Source organism: Symsagittifera roscoffensis, chromosome 2 (assembly GCF_963678635.1).
Source record: "Symsagittifera roscoffensis chromosome 2, txSymRosc1.1, whole genome shotgun sequence".
Taxonomy (NCBI): domain Eukaryota; kingdom Metazoa; phylum Xenacoelomorpha; order Acoela; family Convolutidae; genus Symsagittifera; species Symsagittifera roscoffensis.
The window spans coordinates 36,511,476-36,524,819 of record NC_087063.1 but is presented as its reverse complement, the minus strand read 5'-3'; the positions used below and the strand labels follow the sequence as shown (position 1 = coordinate 36,524,819).

At 35.7% G+C, this 13,344-nt stretch overlaps 2 protein-coding genes across 2 annotated transcripts in view; both read left to right on the top strand.

Annotated features, from left to right (window-relative positions):
- Positions 1 to 13,344, top strand: part of LOC134839803 (AP-1 complex subunit mu-1-like) — a 379,140-nt gene that overhangs the window by 141,430 nt on the left and 224,366 nt on the right. The gene's annotated exons all lie outside the window — the stretch shown is intronic.
- The window catches only part of LOC134839804 (serine/threonine-protein kinase Chk2-like), a 68,458-nt gene that overhangs the window by 48,115 nt on the left and 6,999 nt on the right, over positions 1 to 13,344 (top strand). The window contains exons 6-9 of the mRNA XM_063855427.1: positions 8,356 to 8,420; positions 8,492 to 8,591; positions 8,971 to 9,221; positions 13,184 to 13,299. Of these exons, the coding sequence (XP_063711497.1) occupies positions 8,356 to 8,420; positions 8,492 to 8,591; positions 8,971 to 9,221; positions 13,184 to 13,299 (532 nt within the window). The remainder of the gene's footprint in view (positions 1 to 8,355; positions 8,421 to 8,491; positions 8,592 to 8,970; positions 9,222 to 13,183; positions 13,300 to 13,344) is intronic.

Below are 13,344 nucleotides of genomic sequence, written 5' to 3'. Positions count from 1 at the left end.
CAAGTTGAGCAGAAAAAATATGATTTGATAAAAAAAAATCTTAACAATTTTAAGTCGCACCTGAGACTAGAATGAACAACACTTGCACTTTCAACTACAAAGGAAGTGGCCTACAGTACAAGAAAAGGAAAATCAGTGATGTGGCAACCACTAAGCCGACAATCTTTGAGCAGACACCTCTTGCGCCGAAAAACATGATTTAAAAAGTTTCAAGTCCACCTCCCTGAGCTTTCAAAGAACAACACTTACATTTGCAATGAAAATTGCTTACTGTTCAATTTTTACATAAAAAGAAAAGTTGTTTACTGAAACAAGTCATGCTCCCGGTTTTAAGACACTTGCTCTCGCTAGTGTAATAATACCCGATTTTGTCGAACAGGAGTTTTTGCTTTATCGCAAGGGCAACTTTGGGAAATTTGAAGTAATTGTATTACTAACGTGTGTGAAATTTTGTTTACTGACTACCAGTAACTTTCGCTGACTACAATTAATCTTCGTTCGAGCTTTTTTATACGTGCGAATCAATTTTTCACAAGTCGCACTTGTATAATTTATGCAATTCAAAAATGTTTTTATAAAATTCGATTAACGTTTTCGAAATTATTTATTCAAAATATTTGGATATGCAAAGGAATTATATACTCTTTTTGTATTGGCGAAAATTTGTTTCCAGCAATACGTTTGTTAGCCCCTTGGTTTTCGTCCAAAATGTTACTTAAGCAAAAAATTGAACGTCTAAATTCCGTTTCATTAAAGACGCATGTGCTTTTCTTTTCGTCTTAGTTCCTGTTACTCATCTATAACTTATTTTCAAAGTTTGCGAATTGTCGATTCCCTTCTATAGCGAGTCGTCTTTTGTTTTCCTAGTTTCCTTTTGTGGCGGTACCGATTGTATTTACTTTCAGCTGTCTGTTTGATTTTGATCATTTGCAGTCTTAACATTCTTTCTTTTGTTAGCCGTGTTTGATGCTGACCAAAAAGTGTTTTTGTTTGAAATTTTTTTTGTTTGAAAGCAATTGAAATAAAAAAGGACATTTTCTTTTCTAATGTTTCATACTTAGTCGTTTTGTTTCGTACTTAGTCGAGAGGACCATTGAGTTTTGAAGGCATGTTCTCTTAAGGGAGTTCTTTGAACGAATGGTTCTTGAGTTCTTTTTGTGTTTTTATGCAATTTTGAGGCAGTTGAATTTCCCTTCAGACCATTCTCTCCAAATTATTTTTTGCGTGTGTTTGCTTATTAGAATTCAAGCTGTTGCCCTTTCAGCACAAAATATAAATTTTTGTTGAGTGAAATTGCACATACCGTTTGCTTACAGCATTTGGTTTTTCTTTTTGACCTTAAATTTGCTAATAGTTAACTAAAAGAATAAAAGAACTTTCAAGTGAAACTACTTTAGTCATTCCACGTTGACGCTGATTACAAGAATCTGGTTGGTTATAGCAAATATATTTTTTCTATAATTGAACAGTTAATCTGCACCTGCATTGCTATTTTTTGTTTAGACGGACTACAATAAGATTGCTATCTATATGATACCTAACAAACTAGCTCCGATTGCGAATTAAAATTTCACACTGCAGATTTTTTTCCATTGATGCTGGACCAAATTGAGAATTCCGTTGTATTACATTGACATAATTTTCAATTTTATGTTCATGCACAATATAACAAGATAGATTTCGAAGTTATTATTTCTGAATTGTAAATTTCGAACTGAAAAGGTCGCTGTTGAATTTTATTGTAAATACATCAGTGATCAGGTCAAACAATACTGACCAAATATATTGGTTGCACTGCAATACTAGCAACTTTCGAAGTCGATCTTTATTGTCGTTCTGTCTGAAACTGAACGAGGTCTAATCTTTTCTTTCATTTGACACAAAATTTGTTGTCAAAACTATGGGGGATCCTGCGGCAATTGACCCGAGTACGCTTATTGTGTTCTGCTGTGTGGTGGGAGCGTTTGCAGCTACTATTCTAGGGGCAGTTCTGAAGTATCATTACGACAGGAGGAAGCTGAAACGCCAGAGTTATAACCCGGCTGCCGTGGCATCGCAAAAGTCGTCCAGTGGAACCAACGGACTCCCGAATGCAACTGAGATGGTATCTGTCAAGTCCAAGAAATCGAAGACTCCCCAAGAAGATTCTAATGTTTAGTTGCAACTGAAAATTGAAAAAAGCAAACTAACGGGTGTTTTAAGAAAATCAAACGTTGTTTTGAATATTCTCGAGAAACAGGGGAAATGAATTGGTCTTTAGTTTTTACTGATGTTTTTATATCTTATCATTCCAATGTGTTATTCTCTCTCTCTCTTTCTTTCAGCACAATTATCAACCCTCTAACATAAATCCAATTATTCCAACCAGCACACTTGACCATATAGTAATATTGAATTTTTCTGGGTAGCAATTTTTTTGGTTTTTAATCAGAGACTTACGCTTCCACGGGCAATAATCTCATTTTTTGAGTTTTCTTTAAATTTTACTGCACAAATTAAAATTTCTTTGAGTTAGTCAGTTTAGTTTTTTTGTTCACGTTTGTAAGAAGAAAGAAAGTAGAAGAAGTTTTATAAATTTACGGAGTTTTATACATTTACAAAATCAATGACCTGAGCGGACACTAAATGGACCTTTTGGTCGCTGGGTAGTGCCCTAAAGTTTCTAAGCACGCTATATATTATTGTAGCATGGACAACCACATTAATTAACACATGTGAAATTGCTTCATACTTATGATTTAATGCTTTCATAAATTGCAATAAGCCACCATAGGTTATGGAGGGAGTCTTTATAGAGCCAGTCATTCAGAGCCATTAAAACCCCATAACAAATTATTATTTCCTAGCTCGACCGCCGCAAAAGACCCATCAAATAGACATGTTTATGCAACCTTTTTTCAAAACAGTTTATAAACACAGTCATTCAGAGCCATTAAAACCCCATACAAATGATTTTTTCCCAGCGCAACCGCCGCGAAAGACCCATCAAATAGACATGTTTATGCAACCTTTTTCAAAACAGTTTATAAACAGCAGGGTTAGAAAATGCATATTTTGAAATCCTGAATTAATTTTAGCGCAAATTTAGCATCCTGGTTGATCATATTATCATTTCAAGTTGTGATGTTCAAGTTGTCGCTAACCCAAATTAACACATTCGAAATAGTCGACTAGTAGAACTTGATAAGTAACAAGGCCCTCTCGGAGCATCAACCGAAATAATTTTTACTTCGTCGGAGAGAAAAACATAGGCAGGCTTAAATGTGGGAAAATTTGGATAAAGAAATGTGGATAAAAAATGAATCAATAAATTTAAAATATATTGATTTCATTTGGCTGTTGTGTACAGTATTTTGAAAAACAAAATGAATGCAATAAATTAGTTTTTGAGACTTGAATTGAATTGAAAATTAGCCGTGCTACACACTGGCAATTTGTTTATTTTTGGCCAATCGCATTGTAGCTTTGTCTTACTGTAAAAAGTAATTTAAGCAAAATTAAAGTAATTTCACTGAGGCATTTTTTTACGCTCATTTTGATTTTTTGTTAGGGTGTGCGGGTTACATGTCAGTATTTAGACAGCCGCGTATTCATACTGGTCAGTATTTATACAAATACTGTTTCAACCAATCAGAATCGAGACAAAGAAGAAATTAATAAATAATTATTATTTATTTTGGATTATTTATGTTTTTTCTCGATTCTGATTGGTTCATAGAGTATTTGTCTAAATACTGACCAGTATGAATACGCGGCTGTCTAAATACTGGCTGCACTCCGGGTGTGCGATATATTGAAGAAATCTAGGAATTGAATTAATTTAGACAAATGAGTTAAATTGAATTTTATCTAGGATGAAGTATGTGGTGCCCGGATATTTTCCGTAAGCTGCTCAACAATATTAATATCCCTTGAATATCAGGATTTGCTGTAACCTGACTACTTCACGAAGTGGGAGGAAACAATGGCGTAGGGTATAAATTTGATCACCTGCAATAAAGCTCGTAAAGCAATAGAGTTACCAGTTATTCAAACCTTAATCAAATTTGTCTTTCACAGAAAATTGATTTTTCTTGCGATCAGCAAAGGGTGTTGCAATGGGTCTTGACTTTTCCATAAAATATCTTTGTCCACAGAATATTCAAACTAAAGAATGTTAAATTTAGGTTCAGTTCATGATTACGCTTGCGAAAACAAGTGTAGTGCAATCGGGAACGAGACTTTTTTTCCATCAACAACTTGTAATTTCCCTGAAAAAAAAAAATGTTTTTGTCGGCTTAGTTGCCGCATCGTAGAACTGTTTTTTGTTGCTGTACGCAATAAACTTTGTATTTGGCTTCAATTTACTTCTGCTCTTTGTAATTTTACTAGCCTTGAGTTCGTATATTTTTTTGTTTTTTTTTTTGCTTGAAAACTTTATTCTGCCCAAATTTTTTTGGCCTAATTTTGAGTCAATTCAAAAGAAACATAATTTTTATGCTGCCCTCTAGATCGCGCAAAAAAGAACAGATTCTTTGGTAGCAAGATTTCAAGCGAATGTTTTGTATACCTTTAGGAATTTATGAATCTCGATTTTTTGAGTTTGGTTAGCCCGAATCGTTCTATTGTTTTGGGTAATCAATATTTATGTTTGGAAAAGTTTTTTTTAGCCTAAAATTTTTAACAGAACTCATTCGTTTGAGACATTATTTTTTGATTTTTGGCTTTTTTGTTTTGTATCGCAAGTGGCGCGAAGCTCAGCCTCGCCTCTGTGTACGAATAGTTTTAGAAAGTATGATAAAATGAGATTTTTCTGGCTATGACCATTTAGATAATAACAAGACTTCTATTATCAGGGCAACGCGCCGAATGTTTTGGCTGTCCTTTAACTGGTCTCGAATAGTTTTTGGTAAATGAATATAAATTAAGTGTTAAAATTCGAGTCGTTTATAGAGTTAATAAGACCAATTAGATTGGTGTCCGACTAATAAGACGACAACCACTTTCGGTGGTACTTATGATCACGCTACACACAAATTCGCCAAATGTATTTCTGAGAAATATAATTCGCTAATATTCGATTAGTTCATATTATTGTTTTTTGTCGTGTTAATGTCATGTCGTCTTAATGCCTTGTCGTCTTTTTTACCTAGCACCTACTAATTAATTGTCTCAATTCAATTAGGAACGATTTTGTAGTGCGGGATATTTCGCCACGCATAAATAGTTCGCGTTGCCTTTTCCGAATCAAAGTGTAACACAACACAACACAAGCGGCCCGCGAAGATCTAAAGACTGGTTCTCCGAGAGGAAATATTCTTGTGGAAAATGGCCTTGAGTTGGATGCAGCTCCAGACACTGCAAGAGATTTTTGTGGCTCCTGGAGAAGGATTGCAGAGGAACAGAAGTTGGGAAGATCCTCGATGATTTTCCAAGAGGACTCCATGAAAGACCAGAACCATGGTTAGAGAGCCTCACTGGAGTTGTTTTGTCACTGATGCCACAGAAGAGTGCTCGACGAGTTTGCCGGTCGAGACTAGAAAGCAGAATGCTGTGGAGTTTTTGAACTCAATTGACGACTTCGATATTACCATCTGGACTGATGGGTCTGTGAAGAACGGCACGGAGGAAGGAGGTAGTGGGGCAGTAGTAATAACCTTGCTGTAAAGTGCTGTTATTAGAGAACCAGCTAGAAGACTATGCTCCAGCTTCCAATCAGAAATGAATGCCATTAATGTTGCGCTGGAGTACTGCACTAAGTTAAATGTTGACCATGGAAAATCTAATTTTATTTGCACTGACTCACTTTCATCTGTTTATGCCCTCAAAAGTGGTTTTGCGAGACTTGGAATGGAAAATCTAAATTTATTTGCACTGACTCACTTTCATCTGTTTATGCCCTCAAAAGTGGTTTTGCGAGACTTGGATTTGGTTTTCCAGATTTGGAGACGGCGTTGAAGACAGTGACTGTTAGGTGGGTCCCAGCCCATTGTGGAATAGAAGGAAATGAACGTGCGGACAAAGCGGCAGAAGAAGCTGGCGATTTGAATCAGTCCGAAATTCCAGTTACGTTAAAATTAGCCAAATCGACAGTGAAAAGAGGAAGGAAGACGAAAGACATCGATTTTTACAAAGAATATTATGAACTGAACAGAAAAAGACAGCACAAATTGTCAAGGAAAGATACTGAGATAGTGAGCCAATTCCAATCGGGGGCCTCGCCATTACTCTTTTCCGCTACGCTGCACAGAATGTGGAAGGTAGTCTCACCTGATTGCGGAGAGGAAGACACTGAAATGTAGATACTTGAGAAATGCCCAAGAGGCAATAAAGCTAGACTGCGAAATTAAACCCGAAAGCTGACGAATTCCTGAAGAACCCAAAGATGTTGCTGGACCTCCTCAAAAAGATGGGTCGGACATATCATCATTAAACTGATGGGAAGTTTCCTGAAAAAAAAAGAAGAAAAAAAGCATATACATTCTTTACTTTCTTCGAAAGTAGGAATAAATCATTAAAACAATACAGTCTCGGCTATTAATCATATTTAGTGTGCCAATCTACTACATTCTAATTTCTTCTGAGTATTTTGACCATTTTTCAGTTTGAGTAAATAATTTTGTAATAGCGAAAATTCAATGGCCTAATTTTTGTTTTTGAACTTCTTGGCTGCAAGGGGGAAAAATCAACCGAATTGGTTTAGGGGTAAGAGGCAATATTTAAAGTGTTTTAAGCGGAAATTTTTAACTATTCAACCGCTTTTATTACACAAGCAAAGCTTGTATGATAGTATGAGCTCTTTTTTTTTTAGATTTAAGTCCCTAATATTAGTGTTCGTTTTTTGATCAATAACCAGTTATTAAAAACAGCCAATGCTAAGGATATCAACACAGACACTTATGTTACAAATAGCACTTTAGCTTCTAGGCATCATGGATCTGTAGCGTAGAGGAAGGGATCTGTAGCATAGGGAGGCAAGGTAGGGAACAAAATAAGAGGGTTCGAACCTGGGAAGGGTCGGATGATTTTAATGATCTTTTTCGTATACCAATTAAAAAGCGTCCGCTGTATAAATTGAGGCATTTTAGTTGGTAATCTAATAGCCTAAGTTTTATTTGATTTTAAATATTAGTTCAGAACTAGACATTCGGGAAAATTCACGCTGTCCGAGTAAACAAGTCTTGAAATAGCGAGCAAGCCAACTGCATTCTCTTACATGGGTATGCTAATCGACACAAATGCTAATAGGCCAGTCCCCAAAGAGTTGGGCTGCTTTGTTATGCACAAATATAAAACTCAGCTCTCGCGAATTTTGAAATTTTGTCGGAATGGGGGTGTTATGCTACCGAATTCCTGGTAAAGTTAGTTTTTTGTGCAAAAAGCACCATCTCCTGAAAAAACTACAAAACTCTGCTTTCTTTTTCTAACATTTCTCCGGTTTTAATTTTAAAGCAGATGCTTTCTTGTTCTTTAAGTTAACATGTCTCTAGGGTAAAGTAGGCTTCCTATTAGCATTTGCTTATCAACGCTTATTTTTCGTAAATTAAATTTTATAGATCATTATGAAGAAGTTTTCACTTTGTTATAGAGATGTGACCGGATCGAAATTTACCGGATTACCGGATCCGGATTGAATCCGGTAAAAAAAGAACCGGATTCCGGATTTCATTTAATTGTTTGTCAGTAATTTGAGTGCAGCTGTTGAAATAAAGTATTACTGCTACGAGTAGTTTTTGTTTGATGTATATGCGTCATTCGCGCCTCGTTTTCACGCAATTTACCAGAATTTTCCGAACAGCTTGTTTTGATTCATGATACTTTTTACTTCTTCAATAATTTATACATTGAGTAAAATTTCTGTGTAACAGCATGAATAAAAACAGTTGCAAACTTATTTTTTTACTGAGAATTCAACAAATTTTAGGCGAATCAAATCCGGTAAAATCCGGTTACTTTTTACCGGATTCCGGATCCGGATTGACATCCCAAAATTGCCGGATTCCGGAACCGGAATCCGGTACATCTCTACTTTGTTAAGCTTGTTTGTCTTATTGTTCTGATTTGGTAAATGATTGAAATGTATATTTTTCTTTGTCTTTTTCGTTGATTTACTCAGTGTCGGCAAAAACTATTTAAAATGATTGCTTTTAGACCACTGCCTTATTACTTACATTTTCTCGAAGGAGTTACCAATCCGCTTACCAAAACACTTGCATAATAATTGGCGTCTCTAGATACATCTGCGCTTCTTCCGATGCGCATGTTTACTTTCTGAGTGCGATTTCAATCACATGCTGTCAGAAAGACATCGTTAAAAGAAGCTAACTGCTCATTTGTAAAACAACTCATAATATAAGGACGATGTTTCTGTTTCAGCCTTGTATCATACATGTGCATGAAGTATTTGACTACCCGGATCGACTATATCTCGTTCTTGAGAGGTATGTTTTTCCGAATACAATTCGAATTGAATGTTGAAATATTGCCGTATATTTGTCTGTTTCTGTTTCAGAGCGATTGGTGGTGAGTTATTTGACAGAGTTGTGAAGAAGGATGGATTGGATGAGTTCACTGCGAAGCTCTACTTCTATCAAATGCTACTGGCAATAGAGGTGTAGCAAGCTACTATCATTTATCGTTTTTATTGCTATGAGAAAACCAACCAGTTGGCTAACATATATTCGGCTGCTGCGAATATGAATGAAAAAATTAGTATTAGAAACAGAAAACCAATTGGAACCTAGAACTTTGATAAACCATTTTCTTGTTGCGGCGAAAAATTAGATGAGCGTGGTCGTTTGAATGCGTCAGTGATTCAAAATTGAGCGATTTAGTTTTGAATGTTCAATGATAAATGTCTCTGTCGCGATCATAAACTGTCTTTTTCATTGTCCAATTTATAGCTAAATGTTCCAGTGTCAGGCTGTCCGAACTTTTATGCTAACTGTATTTGGATTTAAACTGCAAGGTATGCAGTAACAAGTATTTCAGTACCTGCACTCAAAGAACGTCGTGCATAGAGATTTGAAGCCGGAAAATATTCTGCTGGCAAGTGAGGCGGACATGACCCTGATTAAAGTGACAGACTTCGGTTTGTCGAAACTGGTGGGGGAGCAGTCGCTGATGAAGACACTTTGTGGCACCCCCAACTACCTTGCCCCCGAGATAATCAAGACATCGGGCATGGGACACTACAATAGCAAGGTCGACTCGTGGAGTCTTGGTGTCATCCTCTTCATCATGTGAGTGAGGTTATTATGGTTCTTTTGTCGGTGAACAGCTCTTTACCCTTGCGATAAGCAAGGTTATTGCAATCGGGAATTAGACTTTTATTCCCGTAAATAACTTTTTTCACAGGGCGCTCATCTGGACTTCTGGACTCATCTCTAGTGGCACCTTGTGCTCAAATTTTCTAGCGTTCTTGGCACCTTGTTTCATAATGTACTCAAATTTCTGAGCGATTTTGTTCACTTGCCTGCATACTCCCCTAGTCTTTTTTTTTTACTTTACTCCTCTCTCTCTACAGCCTTCAAAAATATCTGTGAGGGGAATATTGTTGATTTTTTTCGTTGGTCAAAAATGCCTCATTTTAAATCTGAGTTTTTGGTTTCAATGAATGGAATGGATTCAAAAATCTTCCTGCATAAGCCGCTACGCTCAAATATTCTGTACACAAATTTATGGCCCTCAAAATAGAACAACTTTTGGTAGTGGGAAGCTCCCCTGCATCAGAGGCTACTCACAAATTTGTTGTACACAAAAGTTATCGTTCTCGGAAAAGTCGTTTTTTTTTATTTCTGTTTCCTAAACTGTTTACTCTTTCGATAAGCAAGGGTTTTGCAATCGGGTACTAAATTTTTTTCCGTAAATAACTTCGTTCACGAGACTTTTTTCATCTGGAATCATTTCCTGGAAGTCTGTTAGCAACAAATTAACCACTAAAGATATATTTTTCGTACTATTTGAAATTATCTCTCCTATTCGAAAATATCGCATTAATTGTATTAATTGCTTAAAAGGATTCGCATTAATTGTAATATCAGCCTAGTGACCTCATGTTGCGTTTATTGTCGAGCTGTGTGTATGTTTTGAGGATGAGGGGTTTCTATAACTTTTTGTTAGTTTTATTGTTTTTGGAAACTTTTGGCTTTTTTATTTGGAATTTTTATTTTTTTTGGGCTTAATAGGTTTCGAGCGATATCATCTCGGCTCTGTGACCTCATATTGTTCTATTTGATACGCGAATAAAATTTGTGTGTTTTTGAGGATGTTTTGAGGGGCACCGAATACATTTTTTCGAATTTTTTTCGGCTCGAAGGGTTTCTGTTAAGGTATTTTCGGCTTTGTTACCGCTTGATAAGTTATCTTTCGATGCATATTTTACATTATATGGTTTTTGCACGTTCTTATTTTAAAACTAATTTTTTCATTTCGATAGATCTAGTTTTTTTAAATTTTTTTCGACTGCGGCTTTCTTGTTATGCATCGCAAGTAGTGCGAAGCTCAGCGTCGACTCTGTATTGGGTTTTTGTTCGAAAACTATCATGCAATATCTGGAATTTTGGTTTCCGTTCGAAGGTCGGGTTGTGGGAAGCTCTTTTGCTTTTGAGACTGAGCCGTTAATATTTTGACAGCAAAAGTTATGGCGCTCGGAAAAGTTAAAGTTTTTAGTTATTTGACTTTTTGTATAAAATTTTTGACTTTTCTCGAGAACTACCCTGCCAAATGTAAGATTTTGGGTTCAATCGAAAATACAGGTTGCGAAAGCTCCTCGCCCTAATTTTTTCACAAAAACTATGATTCTCGGAAACGCTATTTTTCCCGTTTTTTTTGTACTTTTCTCGCTAACTATCATTCTCAATCTGAAATCATAGCTTCATCGAAACAATGGATTGTTGAAAGCCTACCTTTATAATTGGATACGCTCATTTTTTTAAAGAACAATTTGGAAACTTTTTGACTCTACTTGAAAACTACCGTGCCAATTCTTAGGTTAAGTTTTCAATCGAGAAACCCGGTTTTGGCTTAAGAAACCCGGTTTTTAGCAGAAGAAAGTTATGGTTTTCGGAAAGTCGTTTTGACCATTTTTAGGAATTTTTAATCGTTTTTCAGAAACTTTTTGATTTTTTTTTTAAAATACTACCCTGTCAAATCGTTCAATGAAAAGTTCAATTAAAAAACCGGTTGCGAGAATTTTTCTTGCAGAAGCGGCGACACCTTTTTTGTAAGCGAAATATCATGTCCTGGGGAAAATTCAATTATTTCAAGAATTTAAAGAATCTAATTTTTCAAATCACAAATTTTGTCCCGCATCAGTATAAATAAGTCATAAAAAATCAAACACGTACTTTTAGCTTTAACTGCTCCCCTAATTGTTTTTTATCGAGACCTACGAAAATTTTGGTTCCATTAGTTTTTTTCCAACATTTACATTTTTTTTCGACTTGGGTTTCTTAATGTTTGTATTGCATCGCAAGTGTTGCGCGGAGCTCTGCTTCGCCTCTGTGTAATTATTTCGTTTTTTTTCTCTCTCAAATTTTGTCGTTAGGAATGGTCAAGTGATTCATTCGGAATGGCTTAAACGTTGATTGCGCCGTCAAACCGGGAAATAAGATAGATCAGAGCTATACCGGTCTTCTCTTACGGAAAATGTTACAAACAAATTTGATTTTCATCGCCTGAGCTATTCGACAATAGGCGTTCTTCTACAGCAGTGTTTTGTATCGTAGGGCGGGGAGGGGGCTCTCAGTGATTCGATCACCACACCCAAAACGCCCACCCCCTAATGATATTTCACGCTATCCATTTTCGGCCGACCAACCCTAAACTATTGCTTTTCGAACAAATTCAAAACATAGCCAACAGACAGTCCGAAAACAGAATGAAGTCAAAGAGACCAAATAAGACAGTTTCAGCTGTAAAGCTATAAAGCTATTTGAGTTCAAGATTTTTTGATGATAAATAACCTAATTGCAGAAATTAATTAGCCTTATATCTAGTAAATGACTTCGAACGTCAACTTAAAAAAATCAATAGAGAAAACTGTCATGAATAAACTTTCCGTGATAAAAAAGTAAAGAAATTTCATCCAATTAATTTGATTTTTGATTTTGTTCAGCAGCACTTAAAATGTGGAAAGCAAGCGCCGAAAAGTAAGATAATGACCTGATTTTTCCCAATTTTGTGACGAATTTTTTTCAACTGGTGCGAAGCAACAAAATGATGTTTCGATATTTTTCTTGTTTTAGAATTAGTTGTACCAAGTAAAATGTCCTTTTTGCACTTTTTGGAGAGAAAAAACACCCTTAAGCTACCATTTTCTTTTTGAGGTCCGAATAATATATATCACACTATATTAATGCGAGTATTTTCTAAGCAATTATTTTGAACTTAAATTAACCCAATTTGAGGAAACTGTGTCTGGAGTTCCTTCCATGTTTTGTTCATCTGCCATAAAACTATGAATTAGCGCTGGTTGTTGTTCTGACTATCCTAGATATGGGAAGGAACTATTGTCTTATGTTTTTCACGCAAAATCAGGAACCTCGAAGAGTGATTTTTGGTTAACGTGGGTGGTATGATTTTAAAGCCCTTTCAGCTCTAATTAAATTGTTAATTTTTTTTTCAAAAAAGTTATCTGCGTCGACAAACTTTTCTGAAATTTTGCCATTCAGACTTAATATAATCGAAGAGTGGAAATTGAGTTTTCGTTTGCTGAATGAATTCCAGATAACATCTATTTTCACATCATAAATGACCAATTTATTCTTTTGAAACTCATTGTAAATTCTGCGAAAAAAATCTCCTTTCTAGGAACATTCTTTGCCACTTGCACAATAATCGGCTACTTTCTTCTTTTTTTAACGGTTTGTTTTTTGTTTAAGCATTGTGTATTGGCTGCGAATAACTTTCTGCTGATCTTTCAGCTGTCTCTAAAATTACATGGTCGCTCAAATTTTTAATTACATTTCAGCTGTCTTTAAAATTACATGGTCGCTCAAATTTTTTTTAGAATTTCAATTGCCATGCTTTTCTGTTTTTCATTATTATGTACCTTTTTGCACTTGTCAAGAATATATACATCATTAATATTGTGGATTTCTTTAAAATCGCGTGACCCCCAAAAAAAATTTTTTGCTCGAACCTCGCCAGCATTAAACTAAACTGAAGATGAGACAAATGTGATTAAGTTAGCTGTAATTAGGTTGGCCGCCTACCCGCCCTTCTCAGATGATTACAATGACATGCCACTGGTTGAGCAGATCAAGAAGGCTCGCTTCTCCTTTGCCGACCATGCATGGAAGTCAGTCAGCAAAGAAGGTCAGAGATCGCTTTCTCGAAATAGACGCGCTAAAAGTTCTTAAT